The following is a 24,567-nucleotide window of genomic DNA, read 5'->3' on the forward strand; positions in this document are numbered from 1 at the left end:
TTTCCTTTTCACCTTTTTCCTGTCTTCTTGGTTTATTGAGAGTTTAAATGTGAGGCTGCTTATAATCAGACCAGAACTCTTCAGAGGAAAAAGAGAAGTCGCTGCCTACTTGCTTTCTCCCTGGCTGCCATATTGAAAGAGATTTGGGTATAGGTCAGTGAGTTTAGTTACAGAACATTTTCTGTCTCATCACCTTTCTAGAGGGCATGATTAGTTCCTCCATGTGTTTGGTATTACTTTTCGCTTATAAAAACATCCCTGTACAAAACTGCATCTTAGAGAAAAAAGAAACAATAATTCTCAAATTGTACTTGGTATTTGTAAATTTGCTTTGCGAGTACTTCACAGTTCATTGAAAAGTCATAAACAGTTATCAAGTGGTTATCACCGACATTTTAAGTTGGAAATTTCAAAACACAAATGAGAGAATTATAAACAAAGAGGTAGCTAGCATTGGGTGTTCTCTTTTTCTTGGACTGTTGACTACTGTTGGCAGATATGTCCCTATGAAGAAATATATGAGTTAGGGATGGCATTTGGCTGCTGGTAACAGCAACTCAAACCAGAATAAATCCTATCCTGCTTATTTTTATGCTGTATGAAAGACGTCTGCAAGTCACTGGTTCAGGTGTGACAGCTCTACAGTGCTTTCTCCAGACCCATCTAGCTTCTCGTCTGCTATCTAAGGGTGATTTTTTTTTAGACTCCTGCTCTTAACAGTAGATTGAATATTTATACAGAGGGTGCCAAAAAAAATGTACACACATTTTAAGAAAGGAAAAAAACTGTATTAAAATTGTAATACAATGAATGACGCTAGAATTCATTTGATTAACGCCATCTTTTGAGTGAACGTCATACTACACATTTGCCAATTCCTAAGTTGTGATGAGATAGGTAGGAGAAAAAAATGAACAAAGGGTAAGTGTGAGGGCCCTAACATATACGAGGTCTAACAATTACGTTAGCAAACTTGCCACTGTGCGCTTATGTTGGCAGCACTGTACAAACAGCTCAGTAAGGTTTCATAACCTTGGTACATCAGTGTCTCATAGCTGTGTTTGTGACAAGGTGTGGCAGTGTCTTGCTGAGTGGCATTCATTATTGTTGTTGCATGTTTTTGTGTGCTGTGGCGAGAATGTATGAGCTTGAATTAGAGCAACGAACAAACATTGAATTTCTTGTTAAACTTAGCAAAAGTGAAAGTGAAATCAGGGACAAGTTAGTCCAAGTTTATTGAGATAATGCCGTGAAGAGAATGGCACTATACAAATGGATTAAACATTTTCTTGAGGGGAGAGAATGCGTCACTGATGAAGAGAGGTCAGGGTAGCCAGTAACAAGCAGAACTGACGAAAACATTGCAAAAATTTGTCGAATTGTGGATCAAAATCATCAGCTGACTGTGAGAAGCATAGCAAACCAAGTAAACATTGATAGAGAAACAGTTAGGAAAATCTTAACAGAAACTCTTGGCATGAGAAAGGTGTGTGCAAAACTGGTCCCTAAGGAGCTCTTGCATCATGACTAGTCAGCTCGCACGGCACTGTCTGTGAGGGAGTTTTTAGCCAGTACACAAATAATTGCATTGGAACACTTCTCCCTACTGACCTGATCTGGCTCCCAATGACATCTTTCTTTACCTGAAGACAAAGGAAATACTGAAAGGAAGACATTTTGATGACATTCAGGACATCAAGTGTAATGTGACCACAGCTCTGATGGCCATTCCAGAAGAAGAGTTCCAAAATGGCTTTGAAGGGTTGAGTAGGCGCTGGCATAGGTGCATAGCTTCCCAAGGGGAGTACTTCGAAGGTGACCACAGTGATATTCAGCAATGAGTTATGTAGCACTTTTTCTAGGATGAGTTCGCGAACTTCATTGTCAGACCTCGTATATCAAACTTTGAATGACAAACATGATAACATCTTGAAACAGCAGCAATGATAACAAGCTAGAAAACTGATTTCTAAGTGATGTTCCATGAACTGTTTCATAATAATAGGCTAAGGGCACGTTAGGAAATTGGAGGCTCAGAGAAATCCCATACTGATGAAATGGTGAAACTTTTAAAAATTTTGTTTTATCCAGTGTTTTCCAAACTTATTTATTACTGTGTTTAATTTTGTTTTGTTTTAAATGAATCTTTTTATATATCCTGAGAAAGCATTTGGGGAATGCTGTGTTAGTCTTTAGTGCTCATCTCATTAGAAGATTGCATATGTGCCTTTAGGATACGAACAATGATTCCTGGCATTCACTCAGTTTATTAGGACTCTGTAATATACTGTTACATACAGTATTAATACACACACTCACACATACATACAAGGTTTTCGCTGATGGAGAACATGACTTTTATTCTGTAGGTCCAGACAGCATAATAAAGATAGCCATATAGATAATAAAAGTAAACAGAGACCGAGGGACTTGTTTCCATAATTGAATTGTATTCATTCATAGGCTCTTTTAGTCTCAGAACATTTGTTACCATCTAGGAAAACATTTGAATAGAATGAGAAATTTATCTGGATGCTGGCCTGAAGTCAAATCCATAAGGTTTTAATATTATAGTTATAGATTTACTATGTAAATGTATTTAATTAATAACTTGACATGATCACTTACATCTTTGAAGGTAATCTTAATGCTCTGCAAAAAGAAGTTATTTTTAATTCTTTTACAATGTATTGTTGTTGTTGCTTGCCACCAAAAATGTTTTTAGCGAGTGAAGCCAAAATTGCTTCCTGTGTTGGGGAAGATAATATAATCACTGTGTAAATGTGATAGATTGATTCCGATGATGGATTGCAAATATGATTAACAATGTTTCTCTACAGATTTCTCCAATAGGAGTTTGCTTAGAGATGCCTGCTCTATAAAGCTTTAAAGTAGTAAGATAGAACTTGAAAAAAAAACTTCAAGCAAGTTTTTTCCCCATGTATAGTGCTTCAGCAATAGCTGGTGATGTACCGACATTATATTCCAGAATTGATTTTGATCAGTTGATTCATAAGCATCCTTTGGTTCCTCAAATCGAAACATACAGTTTGAATATAGGTAACAATTTCAATGACCAAGACACGTAACAAGGAGAAAGACAATTTCATTATCCAGTTCTGTGAAAAATTTTATTTTTTTTCTGGTTCTTTTGAATCAGAACATGAAACTTAATTCAACGAAATACCTATTTGAATTCTTCAGGAATTTGAGTTCTTTGAAGTGTGTATACTGATTGAATTTTGTTGTGAATGAGAGTTAATCTTGTGACTTCTTTTGTCGTTTCAATTCTTGTTAAAGATTTTTTCAAAGGTGAAATATCACATCATTGCTTCAAAAAGCTGTTGGAGTAATCATGCTGGAAATTCTTATTTGGTATGATATTCATAGAAAGTATAAATACTTTAAATATGTTTATGACTTTCAGGTATGTTCAGAAAGTTTTCTATTTTAAATGAATCTTTATCATTGATATCTTTTGATTAACCATTTTTTTCTTAGTACTTAGTTCTGGACCAAAAAAGAGCCAATTCATTATAGATTCATTCTAGGTTTCACTTTGTGAATACAGGATAAAGTACTGGTAGTGGTTTGACCATTATTAAAGAGACTGAAAATATTGCATATTGATTTTTTTAATTGCTTAGATTAGTAAAATTTTTGGTTCACAGACTCTTTCATTCATTAATGAATTTGAAGAAGATAATTGGACATTCTGCACTTCTTCTTATTTTGAAGGACAAGCACTCGTATGAATCTTACTCTTTTGATACCGTCCTCGAAATGGTTAGTTGTTATCTCTTATATTCACTATAAAACTGTGTGATTCTTTTGTTTTCTGGGTTGGAAAAGGGGGTGCGAAACTTAGTGAAAAGAGACATTGAGAAATAATTATTTTCCTGCACATTTTTTGATATAATTTGTATCATTATATAAATTACCTGTGTGTTCTTCATTCCTATAAGTGTGTCACTATTTGATTTGTGGTGTGTATTTTGTTCTGCCTTAATCTAAGCATGAAAAATAATGAACTTATTTCAAGATATGCGACCATTACAGGCTTTTAGAACACTAAGATGATATTGTAAGGTAGACATTATAATTACTTATTTTGTTTGGCTTTAATTAGAATACCCCTGATATATGAACTTCTATAAATCCTCAATCTGTTCTTTCTAAACTTCAATTTAAATGATCCTAAGAGTCCATGCAGTGTATGAGCAGTGCTGAGATACGTGTTAACAGTAGAGCAATGATTAAGGATTTAGAAGACTGTTAGCCTCAACCTTTGTACCTGATTGCATGGGCCTTGAAAAAGTTACTTAACATGTGTCAGCCCTTGTTCATTTATCTGTCAAATGGGATGATATTATCCACCTTGGCTTGGTTGTTATTAGGATCAAATGAGCTAATAAAATAGAACCTACTCTGAAAGGAGGAGCATGCTATTCTGTAGTAAGGAAGAACCATTGAGAAAAATAGTTGATTGCAACCCTCTTTACACTTCCACTTGGGCACTCAGATATTTTTAAATTGTAATTTATTTGTCATTAGAATCTATTGTGAATGATAGACTTTGACATTTTTACATGTAATATGAGCTTACAGATGTGTGGAATTAGAGATATTTTCATGTACTAATGCTTGTAATCAAATCATGATTATAAATTATCATATTAAAGTTAAAAATGGAATAAATGGACATATATTTCTTAAGGATATGAAACATTATACAAAAGTAAAGTAGTAAAACTTTTTGCAGAATTATCTCTTGGACTAGATTTATTTGATTTATTTGGTTCCTAATTGAAACTACCCATTATGGGCTCTAGTCCCTGTAACACACTGTGCTTGATGTCTAAATACGCACATACACACAATTATTTATTTTGAAATTTGATGGACATTATACAGCTGGAAAGAGGATTTTTTCCCCTATTATACTCTTTTCAAGATTTTTTGTAAGGTATGTTACATAGAAAATTTTGAAGCTTGTTTTAAAAGTAAAATAATTTTTCTTTTGTTCACTTTTATAGGATTTGCAACAAAAATCACAAAGTTCTCTACCATACACAAAAATAATAAAGCTGAGTGCAGAGCCAAGGTAAATACATTTCTCATAAACTTTTACCACTTTCCTGAGTTGACCTTTGGTTTTTATGATTCTGTTCTCTAGACGACATATATTTTGAGGTAGTTTTTCATTTACTCAACTTATTAATTTAAAAAATTTTTCTGAAGAAATGGATTTTTCCCATGACTTGTATCATGTTCAATGCTAATAGCTAACACAATGCTTGGTACTTTGATTGCTGAAGGAACTATTATAACAATATTTCTTACAGATATTTGGTATGGGATGATAAACATGTAGCTTTATGATAAACATTACTTTAACTTTGTAGTATTATTTTTAGATTATATTTTTCTTGATTCACTTTTTGTTTACTTACCTTATTTTCATTATTCCCCGACCTTTTTCTTAAATGAAGAAAGAAAATTATTATAAGAAGATAAGTATTCCTCCTATAAATTGTTTACTAGATAACTATCATTGTGCTGATCAAACTGCCTTATTTTAGCACTATTGATTTACATTAGGTTATAACTTATAGGGAAAGGCATTCAGTTTACTTAAAAATGAGGCATTTAATTGATGGGTGCCTCTGATTTACAAAGAAATGTTTTGTTTTTATTGGCAATTATTTAACTAAGTCATGTGTTTTTAATGACCACATATCAATCAGTCAATACCCAGTATACCCAGATGTGCAGTGTATTTTTGTAATATAACTTTTTACTGTCTCAGTTGAGAAATTTAATGTCACCTCTTACAAATTATAAAAGAATAATTGTAAAGAGTAATTCATTATTTTAACTAAGTGTATTTTATTTAAATTACTAAAAAATAAATGGAATCAAAATATTGATTTTAAAGTATTGAATCAAAGTACAGAAAATTTATAGTTGTTAATAAAGTTGAGATTTTGGTTAAGAATACACTAAAGCCATAGCTGACTTTCTTTAGTAAGTAGAGACTTAAAATATATACAGCTCATACCTAAGGACAAGAAGGTAAGTGTTTTTTTAGTAATAATAAGGTATCACTAAAGTAATATTCAATAAATCCTATATCTCTTTCCTTTGGTCAGAAAAAGAAGGGATTAACTTGAAAAGAAAGTTTAAGTCCTAAGTGTGAAGTCTTGCTGAAGTCTTAAAAGCTTTCAGATTGCCATGACATAGTTGGGATGACAGAATACTAATGTTGAAAGAAAAATCAGTTATAAAATTACAAAATGTTTTCTTTGTCTCACACTAAATAGTGTTTTGATGTATTTGGGGTTATATAGCTCTTCCTTAAATATTGTGTCCCTAATAAACTGTGGTGCCTGTAAATCTATGTGGTTTTAGGTATAATCCCCTTTCACTTTTCTCCTTTCTCTGTTTTGGTGGGTGAACATCTGTGTGTTTGCTGACTGTAACAATGGCTTATGCTTGCTATAAGTAATTTATGCCCCCTCTCCACCCCATTAGTCTTCCTGTGGGTTCAGGTTAGGGTGGATGAGATAGAGTGGAGATGAGAGCATGCTGGGTCAGAGGAAGAGATGTACCTTGTGGTTTCTCTTTTTCTTATACTGTCCTTGCCTTAGCCAACAGTAAGTGAGAATTTAGACTTACCTATGCTGGAGGAAGACAGTTAGGAGATATGGTACATTCATTAAAAAGAAATATGTTTTTGAGCTCTAATATTGAGGAGTTTGAATGATAGATAAACATAAATAGAATTTTTGTAAATTGATCACTTTTTTGATATTTCCTTATGGACAATTTATATGTAAATAGTGTTTTCATCTTAGTTTATTTCTTTACAGTCCTCTTCTACCAAATGTCAATGTTACTATTTCCATAGTTAGGTGAATTGGGAATATTTATGATTGTTAGATTCTTATTTTTATCTTTATTATCCGTTTTGTATTTTCGAGCCTCATGAGTAGAGCTACTTATATTTTTTATTTTAAAATCTATGTTTTACTTGTTAGACGCAAATTATCTGAGTGACTAATCTCTCAGTAAGAATCAGTGAAGAATGGAGGAATGATGTTGGCCTTTTAAAATGGAATAATTTGAGTTTTATGTAGTAGGTACTGAAGTTAAATAATTACCTTCACTTGTAGTCTTTAAAATGGGAAGTTTCAGAAGTGTATCCATGACTCTTCCTCATATTCCTCAGGAGTCTTCTGTGATTCTCTATGGCTTAGTGTTGTTTTTGATATTAAGTATAATTCATATTTGAGCAACAAATTATTAAACTAAATAAAACAGGCATTCACAGTGGGGACATGTCCTCCCCAGGAGGCTAACAATTATTTCTTGAGGGGTTTGAAAATATATAAAGCATAAATACAGTACATAACACACATACTCGTACACTTCCTGTGTAGTATTAAAACTGTATGGGGGATGATTAGGAGAAATGTCTAAAAAAGAGTCTTTAAGGAAGTTGTAATGTAACGAGGTTGAGAAACACTGATCTAAACGCATACGATATAAATAAGGCCTGTAAATAAATTTGATCACATTGTTGGCAGTTAGTTACAGCCGTAACCTAACATAATTTAGTTTGTGAATGTTTAAAAAGTAGTCCATAATCGACTGATAGTGACATAGTACATGTCAACCTGCCTAATTTAATTCATGAGGTTATGTGAGCAATATGGTGTATGCATTCGTGTCTAGAAAGCAGATACAAGTAAGAGTTAAAAGTGAGGGCACCCTGAACAAGTCATAAATTGTCTAGGCTTAAATAATCCTTAAATGTACAAAGATGTTTCTATTTCTCTCTAGATCATAGCTGCCTAAGGAAACCAATTGTAAAGAAACTTGATACAAAGACTTACAGGATTAGGGACTTGGGTGACACTGACGATACAAAGTAAAAGTCTGTGACACGTATTGGGGCTCTTCAGGCAGGACGGGAATAAATGTTGCCACAGCACAGGCAGGGAAGTTGCATGGTTTGAGGAGGTGTAAAGGAACTTTTAAAAAAAAATTCCTTAAACTTTAAAAGGATAATTTGAAATGCTACCAGGTAGGTATATAATCAAAATTACACTGAGGTAACTTCTGTAAATCTAAACATTTAATTTTTCAAGTAGAAACTTTTTTTCAGTTTTAGAGTAATTTATTCAAATCACCATTACACATTTATCTTTAAGTGCTTTTAATGTTTAGCAAGGTGTTTATTGGTAAAGAATCCTACATCTCTCTCTCTCTCTTTTTTTGGCCAGAAAAGGAAGGGATTAAGGTTAAGAGAAACCATTAACTATGTGGTGACACAACGGAAATCAGTGTTTTGGGGGCGTGGGTGACTTCAAAACATCAACCAGATATAAAATGTACTTTATTCCAGAAAAGGCACTTAGTACTCTATTGCCATTCATTTATTGAATGGTTCTCCCTGCATGGCCTCCCAGCACCTCTAATTTAATTTCCTCTATTTTTTTTTTCATTTGTGCTTTCCTTTGGGATCCCAATCTGGATTAATAATAGCATCATTCCTTTTCAGTCGTCTAAATTCTGAAACCCCAGAACCCACTTTGAATTCCACCTTTTCTTATTCCTTAAGTTCATCAACTGGAGGTTCTTTCAGATTTTACCTTTACTCATTACTGACATCCATCGTCTCATCTCTTCCTATTAGTTTCTTGTTTTTAAGCCATCCTTTATGTTTTGCTTGAACCACTGCAATGGCTTCTGGCCCTTTTGTCTTCAATTTCTCTATGCGCCTAATTTATTACATGTAGTTATCAGAGGAATCTGCCTGAGGCAGAACTCTGAGAAGTTACCTGGGTGGAAATGGCAGTGCTTCTTAGGATCTGGCCTCAGAAGTCCTAAAAACTCGTTTCTACTACTAAAAGGTCATTTCTATTAGCCAAGCAAGTCACTGAGATCGACGAACATTCAAGGAGAGGGAAATTAATCTCTATGACTTGATGTAAAGAGTACGTACATGAAGCAAAGAGAATAATGGCAGTTCATCTCGGGGGACTGTCTACTGTAGTTCACCCACTGGCCACAATTCACATACATCCCATGTACAAAATAAAATAAACTCATCCTCCTCCCAAGGTGCCCAAAGTCTCATCCCATGATAATACTGGCTCAGAATTTTCATCTAAAATCAGGTTCAGAAAGGCACACTCATATGGCTGGGAATTAATGTTGGCTTATTTTTGCCAGTGTAATTAAAGTTAATCCCTTGAGGGTAGGAACTATTTTATTTGTTCCCACTACCATGCCTATGGTATTATATTCAGCATAGTAAAAATTCAATCAAGATTTGTTAAAATACATTTAGATTGATTAAAGAGACTATTAAATTTCAGACACAAGATATGCATAGAACATTGTTCACATTCTATGTGAAAATGCAGTGTCATGATATACGTTCTCCCCAGAAAATGTGGTATTGTGATACATATTCTTTCATCTAATATTTGGAGGTTAGTTGCCAGAAGGCTTCTTAATAGACAAAATACTACTACTGGTTCAAGTAAAAATCAATTAAGTAGTAATTCAGTGGAGCTTTGAATTTGCTCAGTATTTGGACAGCTATTCATTTGAAATTTTAGAGTTTTATACCATGAGATCTGAAAAAACCTTAGGTTGCATCTCAGCCTCATAAAATTCTTCTAGAATTAACTTTGTTGAGGTTGCATTCTTGGGGACTCGTAAGAATGAGTTCAAAAGATATTTCCAAATGCCCCAATGAGTTGACCTTATCAGATCAGTTTTTATACCTAAGACTTTTTTTGTTATTGTTGACATAGAGTAATTGCCTGATTCTACATTTTTTATTTTTAATATTGTTATCGCAAACAGTTCTTCTGGCAGTAATTGCATGATAGTGTAATGGGATTCAAGGTTTTAGATCATTTTTTCATTGTTTACCATGCCATCAACATATTTTTATACCACGGTGGAATGTGTCTAAGAAAGTATCTAATATCTCTACCAGTTGTTTAAATGTAAGTTTTAAGTGAAAAAGAACAAGCTCAGAGCCTTATTTTTGTTGTTTGGAAATGGCGTTTCTAGAAAAACAGAATTCTAACCAGTCAGATTCTGGCAGTATTATGTATTATAGACTTGGTAAAAGCAGTTGTAGCTCTGTGATTGAACTGAGAGTTCACGACTTCAGCCACAGTGGTTCTAGTCTGAGAAGCTGGAGTCTGAGGAGAGAGTGATAAATGTCGAGATGGAGCTTGCCTTGTGCTTGACTGTTTATCTTTGGAGAAGATATAAAAGTTAGCAGTGCTAACTAGTGTAAGAACTATGCTTGTTGCTCATGGATCATAATGGTTTCAGCTCAAATCTTGTCTTATACTAGAAAATAAGTATAGAAATGTCTTCCTATTAGTTAGCACGAAAATAAATGTATAAACTCAGGGAGATTGAGGGTTTCCTCTCTTAAAATTGGCGGGCTACATTTAAAAATTATCCCAAGGGAATTCAAGGTGATAATCGAATACATGATTTGACTAGGATTTGACAGTCTGGACCCTCCACTGGTTCTGTTATTCTGAGAGAAGCTGAAATGCCCTATACGTTTAAAGCTAGTTTAGAACTTTGAATGAAGGAGTTGTTAACTGACAGTACTGGAGACTCTTAAAAAAAAAAGAAAAAAGAAAAACACAAAGCTGAGCTATTCTAGTCTAGGTATGTCTGGGTATTAATAGCATAGTCCATTTATGAATTAATACTCATTACTGGACTTGAAAGATGAGTTCCTCAACTTTCCTCTGGATGCTTTTCTGTTTTAAGTGTTAATTGCTCATGAAAAGTATTTGTGTATTTTCACCTACATTCCATCTGAGTTGTAATTTGTTCACTTTGACGTTTTTAAGATACAGTTCTCTGATTATCCAGAAATACATTTCAGCCTGTCTGTAACCTGGCGTATTTTTAGAAAGGATGTTTTATCCAAAAGACTGAATAGAATATAGTACATTATTTAAATAACCAAAAGTTTCTTAGGGAATTGGAGATACTCTCAACATGATATGTTAGTTAATTTTATGTTGCAACTTCTTTCCCTAGTTGTTAGAACTGGTTTTTGAACAATCATGTTTGGGTAGCAACATAAAATAATCATATCTGATGTTTGCCCTTCTAAATCAATAATTCACAGGCTTGCATTTTGCCTGATTTTTTGTTTCAGGGAAATACAAAGGCCTTTGGGGAGTTGTCCAATAGTGGCTCCACCTTTCCCACAATATTCTCCTCACCCTTAACATTTCTATTATATGATATCAGGAATGATGAGTATTAATTCTTGAAATACTGTTTCAACCTCACATTGACTTAGATGAAGTTATATATAAAGTTATATAAAGTTATATATATATACATATATATAAAAGTTCCATTATACATATATAATGGAAGTTGACACTTCCATTTTATATGATAACTGACTAGGGACCCTGAGACTGACTCTCAGTTTCCTATTAAAACTCATGAAGACACAGAAGATGATGAACAATCAGAAGAACACCAGAACCTTGATTTGGCAGTCAACCTATTGCCACAATCTAAGATATTCATAAACTATAAAGCTGATCAACCTGGACTGAAAAATGCAATTAACTCACTGACCAATGATAAACAGAAGTGAAAGCAATGTGTAGGTCTCTAAAATCAAGTATAGAGATTGATTACTTTTCGTTTTCAAAATGTCTACCCCCGTGGCTTTGAAATTCTGGTGCTTTATCAACCAGAAAAATAAGACAAATGTTTTTCTGTATGGAGGGCGCTATGTTGAACAGATAGGTAGCTATGCTTTTCTTTTCATCCTCTCTGCCTCAGATCTCTATTAACCAATCTCCACTTAACTGACCAACTACATCAGTTGATACTCTCTATTCCTTTTCTGTTCCCAATGTTCCTTAACCTTGCTGCTAACTGCGTACTAGCTAGCAGGCTGGTACACGTCTCCCTGCAGTATTTCAGTTGACTTCTTCTATCATTATGAATCAATTATTTATTCCCAAATTAGTTATTGTTGTTATTTTTCTCTCACAATTTCATTTTCTGTAACTTATGAACGTACAAAAAAAATTATTTTTTTATGTGAAGTTAAACGCTTTGGAAATTTTCAACAAAAGTGAATCACTGATAAATATTGGCAAGATGCCTACGAAAGATTTTGGAAAAAATCATAAAGGTGTAGAAAAAATATGTACTCAGATTGCTTAATATTTTCTAAAATGTTTAAGTTCTTGGTCAACTTTAGAAAAACCTAAGGTAGAAACCATAGATGATTTATCACATGTATGATTATGCAGGAAATATGACACAGGACTCCAGTTAGTAATCCCATAGTCAAAGTAGAAGCTTTGATCTTATAGCAGCAGATTAGGAAATGATACACATTTGTAAGTTTTATGGTAATGTACACACACACACACACACACACACACACACATACACGCACATGCACACAAGGTATGACAATTAAGCTAGCGAACTCATCCTAGGAAAAGTGCTACAAACCTCACTGCTGAACATCACTATGGTCACCTTCAGAGTACTCCCCTTGGGAAGTTATGTACCGACGCCAGCACCTAGTCCATCCTTCAAAGCAATTTTGGAACTCTTTTTCTCGAATGGCCATCAGAGCTGTCATTGTATTACACTTGATGTTCCTCATGTCATCAAAATGTCTTCCTTTCAGTATTTCCTTTATCTTTGGGTAAAGAAAGAAGTCATTGGGGGCCAGATCAGGTGAATAAGGAGGGTGTTCCAATGCAGTTATTTGTTTACTAAAACTAAAAACTCCCTCACAGACAGTGCCATGTGAGCTGGTGCATTGTCATGATGCAAGAGCCATGAATTATTGGTGAAAAGTTCAGGTCATCTAACTTTTCACGCAGCCTTTTCAGCACTTCCAAATAGTAAACTTGGTTAACTGTTTGTCCAGTTGGTATAAGTTCATAATGAATAATCCCTCTGATATTGAGAAAGGTTGGCAACATCGTTGCAACAAGTTCTCGAACTTAATTGTCAGACGTTCGTATATGTATATACACACGTATATGACGTCCTACTTTAGTTTTTACTTTCAAGTCAACTTTTCTCTTTCAGTTATCAGATCTCTTGCCAGCCTTAATCATATTGATAAGAGGGCTTGTACTGTGTTGTATTTTGCAACCACTTTGGAGACTGACTGTGCTAGAAATAAAATAGGCAGGAACAAATGGGCAATTGATGGTAGAACACCGATCTTGGGACGTGTCCGCTCAAGGAAATTACTGTTGATGGTGGCATGCTCAGAAGAATACCGTGATACTCTTTGCTGAATACTCCATTGGTTCAGAGCACCAGAGCTGATCTAGAACAGTGACTACTACTGGCATAGCCACCTTGGACGGTAGCTTTCTGAGAACTTGCAGTCATGCTGCATCTGCATGTGAACTTAACTATTCACTCACTCTTTGATCCATTACTGCATCTTCTTTCCTTCCTTCAGGCATGATTACCATGATTTTGTTTATTTCTTGTTGTCTGTCTCCCTTGCTGAAATACTAGCTCTGTGAGGTCAGGGAACTTGTCTGCTTTGGAATCCCCTGGCAAATACCTGGCACAAGAAATATTTGTCAAATAAACTAACTCTAGACAAGAGAGAGACTTCAATTAATATCAGAATAAAGACCGAGGGTACCTTTATCATCACAGGGTCTTGGCAGCTGTTCCTCGTATGAGGGAAAGTAAAGGGAAAGTTGTCATATGAAATCTATGAAAAAGCTCTACAGAGTGGCAAAGAAATAGGGGTAACATGAAGATTCAGAATAACAGCTTACTTCTTAAAAACAATTCATTACAGAGATGAGAAAAAAAATTTTAGAAAAACTTCTTTGGAATACTCAAAAAGTTTGAGTTACGATTTCTAAGAAATATGAAACGGAAAGCAGAAAGCTAAAACGAAAAAACTGACAAGATGATATGGAAAAGGGGAGGGAGTGAAGTGAGGAAAGATTATTGGGGGCCTGATAACAGAACACCTTCATTAGTGATTCTGAAGAGTGAAGCTGACATTATGTAAGAATGTACCAGTGGCATGAATTAAAACAACAACCATGAGATACTTTTTAAAAATGCAGAGAAAAGGAAGATGAGTGGAAACAACGCGAAAGAAGATGGTAGGTATGGCGGACAAGATTTCTACAAAAGAATTAGATATTTTATTTTTCATTTATTTTTCAATTACAGTTGACATACAATATTATGTTAGTTTCAGGTATACAACATAGTGATTAGACTTTTAAATACCTTGTGAAGTGATCACCCTGATGTCTAGTACTCATCTGACACCACACGTAGTTATTACAATATTGTTAACTATTATTCCCTATGCTGGACTTTACATCCCTGTGACTATTTTTATAACTGGCAATGTGTACTTCTTAATCTCTTTCACCTTTTTTACCCATCACGCTATCCTCCCAAACCCTCCTCCTGCCCTTCCCAATGATCTGTCGACCATCACTTTGTTAAAAGAATTATAGATTTTTTTTTTAAGGAAAAAATGAAGCAGAGGGAATGATCAAAAATATAATTGATGAAAAGTTTTCTGAGCAGAAAAGTCTCACTTTATAGATGAAAGTGGTAAGTTCTGGGTAATATAAATGAAAAGAGAGTCACCTTTAGTACATCTTGGTAACTTAGTTCAATTAAAAGTACTGTACTGTAAAAGTACAGGTAAAAAGACAGACTTTATACAATATGGAACAAAAGCTACACTGACTTAGGTTTCTTCTCTGTGATGAGAAAATTGGAGTTTTTAATGCTTTTATATTCAAAGTTATCTTTCATATGTGAAGACAACAAGAAGACATTTTCACATATAACAACACTTATAACACATACCACAGGTACTTTTTAAAAATTTTCTTGGTAAAGTCAACTCTCAGCTGAGAGTTGTGTATAAACATCTCACCTGATATGTGTGTATAAAAATCAAGAATGCATTGGAAATAAACATCATGAAATCCAAATAATTAAATTGTAAATTTCATTACCAAATTGGCAGTTGAAATGCCATCTAGTTTTGGCAGAACTTTTATAATATAAAGGTAGTGTACTAACAGTTATGTAGATCTAAAGCTTTAGATTATGTTAACATCTGAAAGAGGTAGAGAGGCAAGAGCATATAGGAGATCTTAAATAAATAATTGTTTGCCTCAGGAAGATTTAAAAGATAAAAACTTCCAGGGAGAGTGATATTTCCTACTCCATTGCCTTCGTTTATTGTCAAGGTACTATTGACTCCCCAATTATATATCACTGCTGACAAAAGTCTCCACGAGTTCCAGACCCACACACCCACAGCACAGATGGATAGCTCCATTGGGATGGCCCACTCACACCTCCTTCTCAGTCTGTTTAAAACTGAGCTCCTCCTCTCCGCTCCAACCTATTCTGTGGTCGCAAGCTCTTTAATAAAACTTGAGCATCATCAGCCAGCTTACCAGGCCAGAAACCTGGGACTCAATTTTAGAGTGATCATATCTTGCAGTTTTTCATTAGTGTCCGCTCTCACGCTCAGAAGTGTATTTGTTTCTGCAAGAAATGATAGGATTTACCTTGATCATCTTTGTTCTTTCAACTTGTTTCCAAACAAAGGCTAGGTCTTTTCATTCTGCTTCTTAAAATGTATCTCAATTTTACCCACATCTCCTGACTTTCAATGCCTCTACTCTACTTTAGGCTGCTACTATCTCTCCCCTAGGTGATGGTGACAACTCTGTGACGAATGTCCCTGCTCGTGCATTTGTTGGAGGAGTTAAATAAGGTTATGTATATGAACTTAATAGTATAGAATTTAGCACTTAGCACTCAAAAAATTATTAGCTGATAAAAATAAATAAATAAAATAAAACAATTAGCAATGATGTTCTAACTCCTTTGTTCAAAACCCTTGTTTTCCTCCAGTGCCCTAAGGATAAACTCCGAGGCTCTTTAACTGGGCTATGTATCTGCATTTTGGTTTCTCTGGCATCATTGTTTATATCTCTCTAGCCTGTACAGTGTGCTTCAGCCCTTCAACTATGAATTCTGTGACATCCCATGTTCTCTCTTACTTCTAGAAATTTGCTGCTTGGATACCAAAAAAAACCCTGCCACTCCCTCACCCCCTACAATTTGCGTGATTGGTTCCTGGTTATCTTTTAGGGCTTAGCTTCGATATTAGCCTCTGGAACCTTTCCCTGATAGCCTTGAGTCAGGGCTGTGTCGCTCTTATATGCTCCCATGGGACTATGTATTTACATACTATTATCCCACTTATATGTATAATGTTCTTCTGAAGAGATTTGCTATAAACTCTGTGAAGTCATGGGCTGGGTCATGTTAATCATTCTACCATGACACCTAGCAATCTTTCAGGAGAATGATCTAGTAATATGTACCAGGAGCATCTGAACTGGCCACTGCACTGGAAGATATGTCTCTCAGCTTTATTTATTGAATATTTTAAAAGACTTAAACGCTGATCAACAATAACCATCAATGATTTAGTCAGATATTCTGTGTTCACAAAATGCTATATAAAGTTAAAAAAGATGCCAGGTTAGCATTTCTTTTATCATAAAAACAGCATAGGATTGGTAAATTCTGAAGTTTTAGCTTAAGTTTTTATGAACTCTGCCATTCAAGGTTAATGGAAAAAATGCAGAGGACTTGTTTGAATTAAAGAAGTTGTGAATAGTTGAGTGAAATGAGGAAGAAGTGCGTGGCACCTAGGAGGTATTTGCTGACTTGATAACTAATTGAGATGGAGAGGATGAAAATACGAGAAAAAAGTGTTATGTAGTATTTAATAGGCAGTTACGTAAAGGACATATTTAAAAATAAGCAACCCTTTAAGGAAAAGTTTGTGTATAGTGGTAAATCTATGTGGGAACATTTTTGCTTTATCAAAATCATCTTGCATTCAGTGTCATCTTTTAAGATTAATATTAAATTTTTGGTACTCGTTGGCCTCCCGGTGTTACTCAATATTACTTTTTGTTTGTATAGTATATCACTTCCGATTGCATTCAGCTGTATATAACAGAAACCATATTACATTGGCTTCAAAGGAAAGCAGTTAATTTTTCTTATGAACACGTTTCAAGGTAGGTAGTCTAGGACTTGTGATGTGTTCCACAGTGTCATCAAAGGACCAGGCCCCTTTTACCTTTCAGCTCTGCCATCCTTGGCCTGTGAATGTTGTTCTCTTGAGACCATCTGATGGTCTCAAGATGGTGCCTGATTCTCCACATATGGCCTCTGTATTCCAGTCAGGAAGGAAGAGGAGCAAGGAGGAAAGTGGAGTCGGCTGAGTTTTATTAAATTGGGGCTATAACAGCTTTCTGGGAAACTCTACATATTGAATTCTAATGACATTTCATTGACCAGAACTATATCCCATGACTACCCAAGCATGCAGAATCAAGGTTTTTTATTTGTTTCTTTTCTTTTTTTTCAAGCTAGAGTTGTCATCCTGAGTAAAACTGGGTTTCTATCAGTACAGGAGAATATGAGAATGGCTGTTGGGCGGGCAACCATCAGCATGTACTCATTAGGCTCGTTAACTAGACCCCAAAGCATGTCCCATATTTACTGATCATTGGCTCCTCTTAACCTGCCCCCTTCAGCGCAAACTGGAGTTGTGTTCTGTACACTATAGAAGCATCTGTGCTGAATAAATCCGTATTATGTGCTAGAAGCTTCTTAAAAACTTGTTCTCAAGATTTCCTATCGCTTGGGTTGTAAAATCGTATCAAACACTTATTAGAGAAACTGAGAGATTTTCTGTCTATTCCAAAACCAAATATAATTGGGCATTACAAAATTAAGAATTAGGAGAGATAAAGTAAAAGCTCATAAAATAAGAGCACATTTGTCCTATTGGGATTTGGGATGTTCACATATTAAGAAAATACAGTATTCTTAAACATTTACTATTTCTTACAGCCCTATTTAGGACCATGTTAAGATATCCTCATTCCTTAGTTCAGTCAGCCAGCCTTTCAAGGACAGATTTATTTGTGTTCCTGACTTGCATAGCTCTGTGCTGGAATGTGTGTTCATGTTTTCTTTCCCTTTTTATTTCTCGGTTCTTTCTTGCTCAGAACCTATATAGGCAGGGTGTCTTCTGTAAGTGGTCTGAGACTTAGACTCTGCTACATAAACTGCCCCCAGATACAAATCCTCAATCCTGTATCTGAAATCTTCAAGGCTAGATATATTTGTGAATTCAAAATTCTTTTTTTTTTTTAAATTTTAGGAAAATTTTGAAATATACGTACTATATGTGATATATTACATAATACTTCCGACAGAGGCAGGAGTCATCACATAGCTTAACATTTCTGAATATTCAGATCAAGTGGAAAAAATAGTTATATGTAGATTCATGTCAGCTGAATTTAGGCTTTGCCATCAAACGTTTTTGAAACGTCTGGATTGTTCAGAGCTTGCTGGGCCTTGCAGATGGACTGTAGACCTGTAGAGTAATGACTTGAAAGAACTATGAAGTTGTTTAAAGTAATTACCAAGTTCCCTGATAAAGACAGTGCAGCAGGAACCTCCTTGACTCTTCTGACGGGCCCAGGATTATTAATAGTGTTGATACTAGTGCCACAACTTCTCCTCTTTGTCCTGAATCCCATCCCTTTGAATAGTCTGTTGGAAAATGTCCATCTATCAAAACGTCTTTGCTCGTTGAGCAGTGCTGACTCTTCCCCCTTCTGTACCACATTCCCTAAACGCAGAGATATTTAAGTGTTGACTTTTTTCTTTGCAAGATTCCTTTCCTTGACTCTCCTGAGTGTTCCAGCTTTCCGTGTGTACTTCAGGAGTCTTCATCATCAGACTTTGTCTTTTTAAAAAAAATTTCTTGTTCCGTTTTTGTGCCTCCTAAAATAATACTTTTTACAATTCTTGATCAGGCAGTTTAAGGTTTAAAATCGGCTGCTTTAAATAATATAATTATTAATATATATTAGTTATATATACATTTTTACTGTCATTTAGAAGTGCCAAGAGAATGTCAGTAGGCTACTATAAATTTCACACATTGATTTTTAAGTGATCTATAATGTGGAGTTTGTCTCCTTGGTTTTAAGGGTGTGGTATCTTAAATCATTCTTTTCATAAAATTTATGTGAACTTTAAAAGAATCTTTTTTCCTAGGCCCCTTGTCATTAGTCTGCTGTGATTTTGTTCCTAGGTACAAACTATTTTAGATTTTAGATTTTATTAGATTTTAGATTTTATTTGTGGAAGTGGTTGAATAGGCTGCATTTTAAATGATGGTTTTAAGTTTTATTTCTTAGCAAGCAATGGCAAAGTAGTTATGTGTTCAGTGAACGCTTGCTCAATTGCCTGGTTAGTCTATGTTTCAACTGCCATTTTATTATTTATATTTTAAATCAAACTTTCTCAACTAACTGTGTGGTTCTAATTTATTGTTGTCAGATTGTACAAGAAATTGAGTTTACTTATACAGGGTGTTTTGGATGTGTGGTTTGCCTATTAGGTTGGTGCAAAAGTAATGGCAGTTTTTGCAATTATTTTTAACCTTTTAAACCACAATTACTTTTGCACCAACCTAATAATAAAATTGAAGCAGTTTCGCTTGCTGCTTACCACATCTTGCAGTTACCCCATCAAGGACCATAATCAGGAAAGTGCAGAAGATGGGGAAGAAAAATATATTTGTATGATGAGGCAATTTGATACCTTTCAATGTAAAGACAGAGTCAGCATGGAGACTACTACCTATAGTCTAGGAAAGATTATAATAATTTCCAGTGAAGATAGCTGGAAATATGTAACTTTGCAGAACAACCTAAGAACCGCTTTGGAAAGGAGATGAGATAGTCTCAAAGAAGAGCTGTCATTAGTTTTGGTGTGTCTGCCAGATAATGCAAATTTTGAATGATTCCGTTCTGTTATTGCTGTAGCGCCAAAGTTCCTTCCCCCATTAGGTAGAGTTATATAATGCACTCTGACAGTGTCAAAGTAAGTTAAATAGCTGGAATATGAGTGTTTTTTTTTAAAGTGATTTGTATTAGGATGGGAGGAATTGACAATTATATGAGAGAGATTCCTTAGTTGTTTATTTTTTCTCGTTTCTTGCACACTTAGTCCTCTCGCTCTTCTTTTCCTCCGCATGTCCATCATGTCTTCTGAAATAGCTAACATAAAGCTGATGAACTCAGAGCAGTTCAGAGCATAGACTGAAGTGATGTGGCATATTTCAAAGTCTTCCATTCTTCTGAACCAGATTTTTTTTCCTTCTAAATGCAGATTAATAAAGCGTGCACTACAAGAGGAACAAGGAAAAGGATTTTAGTGAAGGTTTCCTGATCCTGAGAAAGTCAGGGAGGGCTTCAAGCCCATCTTGGACTTCAGAACACTTCACAACTTTGTGGTAAAAGAAAAATTTTAAATAGAGCCTTTGGACTTATTTATTTCATCCTTATTTGGAGAGTAGCATTATTTTATTTTTTTTAGATAAGAAAATTATATGTGAAATTGGGCTACTTTTTAAACTAAAAACATACCTGGGTTTCAGATTTTTTTTTTTGTAGGTATTTAATATATACTCAAAGTATTTTAGGTAGTTGGATGGCTTGTGTGTTTTTCTTCCAAACGTGTTCTTTATCCCTTGTGACATCGTGTTTGCATTCACTGTGCGTGATGTTTTCCCTAGTGTTTTATATCTTCTTCAGTCGGTTCATTGGATTGTAGAGTAGAATGTCTTTCCCAAGACCAATATGTTGTCTGAAAAGTGTTTTGAAAATAGAAAGTGGTTTTCCTTTTGTTGTTTTCATATTTTTACCTCTTATATGATGCTTCACTTGCATGAAGAGATGTATGTAGCACCAATAAAAACTTGTTGTTTTCTCTTCTTTTCACCTAAAGACCTCACACAGGATAGATTCCAGTCATCGACAAAGATATACAAAGTGAATATTTGTTAGTTCTGTCTTTACCAACAAAACAACCTTATTTTACTACACTAACTTTTAAGGTCTTTTTATTTGTGAATATCAGCCTGTTTGTGTACTGTGCGTTCCTCCAAAGTTACAGCGTTATAGTCATTGGAGAAAAGAAATTTTCTTCTAGTAGATGAAAATTACATTTTGATTTAACATCATTCCTTATGCAGTCACCCATAAATATAATGTCTTTTGCTGTCTTCTCAGAAAATGGCTACAGATGTGATTTCTGAATTGACAAGAAAATAGAACATCTTAATGTTTTAGGTAAAACAGATGGTATTTTTGTTTTAGGCAAAACTCTCTCAGAGTGAAAGCAACTTAATTGGTGACAAGACTCTTGGGGTCAGCCAAATTATGTACAATTTCTGTGTCTGTTTCCTTTTAATTGCTTTAGTACAAAAGTTTTTGAATAGGTGGAAAGGAGTATTTATCCTTTTTATTGACTTGATATTTTCTGTTATACATTGGAAATAGTTACACGTTTTCAGTCCTGTTTTGTTTATAAATGTTATAAAATTTCATGTTTATTCTACTTTGGTTATATTTATGCCTTTAGAAATGTTTTTCCCATTGTGGGAAAGTCCTGAAATATGTAGTTGTACTTTTGAGGGTTAACACTTTAATTTATAGCATTGAGTTGTGTTTACAGCTATAAATTCTGATAACATGGATGATAACTTTTTTTGTTTTCTGTACCATGGTGCTTTGGGCAGATCTTACTGTTGGATGACTAAAAAGTCACAATATTGTGAAGGGAGCCCTGGACTGAGAGTTGGGGGCTCATTCTAGTCTTCTAGTCCTACTTCCAACTAGTCACTAACCAACTAACCAGCTTCATTTTTTTTTTTTTTTTGAAACTTTAATCCATGCTATATATCTTGGAAGAGAGGGGGCTGAAGTAGCTGATCCCAGGGTCATATCCAACTGACATTTACTCTTCTTGTTTGTTTGTTAAAACATAAATCATTTACAAAGCGTTCATTTGGAAAAACACCAGAAAATGAATATTTTGGGTAGAAAACTCAGTTCTGGAAAATAACCAAGTCTGTCCAATAACGGGGACATAGGAAGCTGTTTTCCAAAATATCTGCACTGTTGCAAAATGAAGACCTGTTATATAGCAATTCTCTTTACCGCACCTCTTACAAAAAGTAAGAACTTACTGAAAGAACAGCTTGTGTTGTCATTATAGTAGCGAGGGGAAGTAGCCTCAACCTCATCAGCTCAAAGAAACCCCCTTGCCTGCAGTCCTGCTGTTGCAGATGGTTGGAGTGGACATACGACTCTGATGAGGCAGCGTTCAGAGACCTTGGGGGGATGGGACTCAGTGCTGCAGATGGCGCATCTGTGCTTGTACACCTTGAGTGTCTTATGCACTGGAGAGGAGTACGGCCACCTTCCCTACCTCTAAGATGCTTTGGAGCCTAACTACTTGAGTTTGAATCCTGCCTCTGCCATTTAAATGGCTGTATAGCCATGAGCAATATCGAACTCTGCATACCTGTAACATGGCCATGCTATTAGGACGTCAGAAGTTGGTTGGGAAGCTGAAAGGAGTTAATTCAAGTAAAGCACATACAAACTATGTGCTAAGCATTCTTCTAAAGGTTCACTTAGTGCTAGCTGTTGGTATTGTTATTGGTTATTTTTATTGGTATTGGTATTACATCTGGAAAACTCTCTTGCACCTGCCAAGTTAAATTTACTTTGAGTTAGACATAGCAGAAATGTTCCTTTAAGATACAGTTTTATTTTTGACTTACTGCTTTACCTATTAACATTAAAACATAATTTTCTACTCAAAGTAATATTTTCTAACACATTGCTTTTTAGAATATTTACTTAGTAATCTATGCTTTTCATCTAAACTAAGAACTTTCGTTAGTAATATTTTATGAAATTTTTGGATTTGAGGGTAGTAAGATATCAGAAATTAAACACTTAGTTGACAACAGCAGTTTTAGGTGCTGCTATTAATATTATATTGTTTTGTGAAGGGTAACTTGATGTTTGGGTTCAATCACATATGCAGTGTACTTGTTCATTTTCTTTTTGAATCTTGTCTTTGGACAAATGACTCTCCATGGGTTGATAGATTCTTAATATTTTTGTCCATGAATTTTAGAAAGTTATTTCTCGGAAAATATAGGAAATAATGGTGAAATAAACTTTTAGGAAGTTTATTATGTGTTAGGAAGGTCAGGTAACATTTATGTACTACTGTATTCAAGTACAAGCCTAATTTTTATTGCTGAGAGAAAGTGCTGTGTTCCTTAGTGCTGAATTTTTTTTTCTTCAATAAGGCCAGAAAATATCACTTTTATTTTTCCCCTTGCAAATATAAATTCCAATATCTAATTGAAGATAAGAGAGATCATTATTGTATCATTTCTAGAGAGATTTTTATGGGAAAACAGTTAAATGCTTTGCCTATTTAAGAAGGCCTATGTTATGGAAATAGAAAGGTTCTTAAGCTGGGAGGCCTTGGGACCTGTATGAAAGATCTTGTGCGTATGTGCATTTCTCCAGAGAATGGGGTCTGCCTAAGGTAGTCAAGATAACAAAATAAATAGAATTTTTGAAGATTCAGAATGACCACCTTGGTGTAAGGGACTATCAGTCATTTGCTTTTCAGAAAGTATAAGCGCTGGGTTTTTCTCATTTGCTTTCTCCTTATTCTTAGCAGTGGGCACTTGAACTGGACGCTGGGAGTCTGGGTGCATCAGACCTTGTAGCCAAAGGATGAGGAAATAGGAAGGAGTCCTCCATGGGACAGAGGGTTAGAGGGCTAGACAGACTTCATTTCAGTCTTTGCTTGGGCTCAATTTCAGAGACGCCAGGCTCTTCTCATTGTTCCGTACCTACCCCCACCCCTGCCCCCTTTTCCAGAGCTCAAGATTTTCTTTTTTGTGTTTGGTGGTAAAAAGTCTCCATTCTTTGTAATAGGAAACCCAAGCTTACTCCTCATTTTCAAGAGGAATAGGGTAACCTGATATTCTAGTTTCCTACTGCTGCTATAACAAATTACCACAAATTTAGTCTCTTTAAAAAAACCCAAATTTAATATCTTACAGTTCTGGAGATCAGAAGTCCAGAATCAGTTTCACTCAACTAATGGCGTGTTGGCAGGGCTGGTTCCTTTGTATCCTACCTATTTCTTAGATTTGTTCGTTTCGTATTTCTACCACTCCTCTAATTTAGGTCTTCACTTTACCTATCTGGGCTATTGTAGCAACCATGTTTCCCCAAAAATAAGACCTAGCCGGACGATCAGCTCTAATGCATCTTTTGGAGCAGGCATTAATATAAGACCCGGTCTTATTTTAATATAACATAAGACCCGGTCTTATATACTATAATGTAATATAAGACTGGGTCTTACATTAATGTTTGCTCCAAAAGACGCATTAGAGCTGATGGTCTGGCTAGGTCTTATTTTCAGGGAAGCACGGTATGTGCTTTGAGTCTTGACTTCTTAAATCTGTCCTCCACTTGGCAACTGCATTTATGTATT

The 24,567-nt window shown here is 35.0% G+C and overlaps 1 protein-coding gene across 1 annotated transcript in view; it reads left to right on the plus strand.

Annotated features, from left to right (window-relative positions):
* Nucleotides 1–24,567, plus strand: part of MAN2A1 (mannosidase alpha class 2A member 1) — a 164,725-nt gene that overhangs the window by 83,944 nt on the left and 56,214 nt on the right. Inside the window, exons 11-12 of the mRNA XM_033110404.1 lie at nucleotides 3,672–3,786; nucleotides 5,037–5,104. Of these exons, the coding sequence (XP_032966295.1) occupies nucleotides 3,672–3,786; nucleotides 5,037–5,104 (183 nt within the window). The remainder of the gene's footprint in view (nucleotides 1–3,671; nucleotides 3,787–5,036; nucleotides 5,105–24,567) is intronic.

The sequence above is a fragment of the Rhinolophus ferrumequinum genome, chromosome 7 (genome assembly GCF_004115265.2).
Source record: "Rhinolophus ferrumequinum isolate MPI-CBG mRhiFer1 chromosome 7, mRhiFer1_v1.p, whole genome shotgun sequence".
NCBI lineage: Eukaryota > Metazoa > Chordata > Mammalia > Chiroptera > Rhinolophidae > Rhinolophus > Rhinolophus ferrumequinum.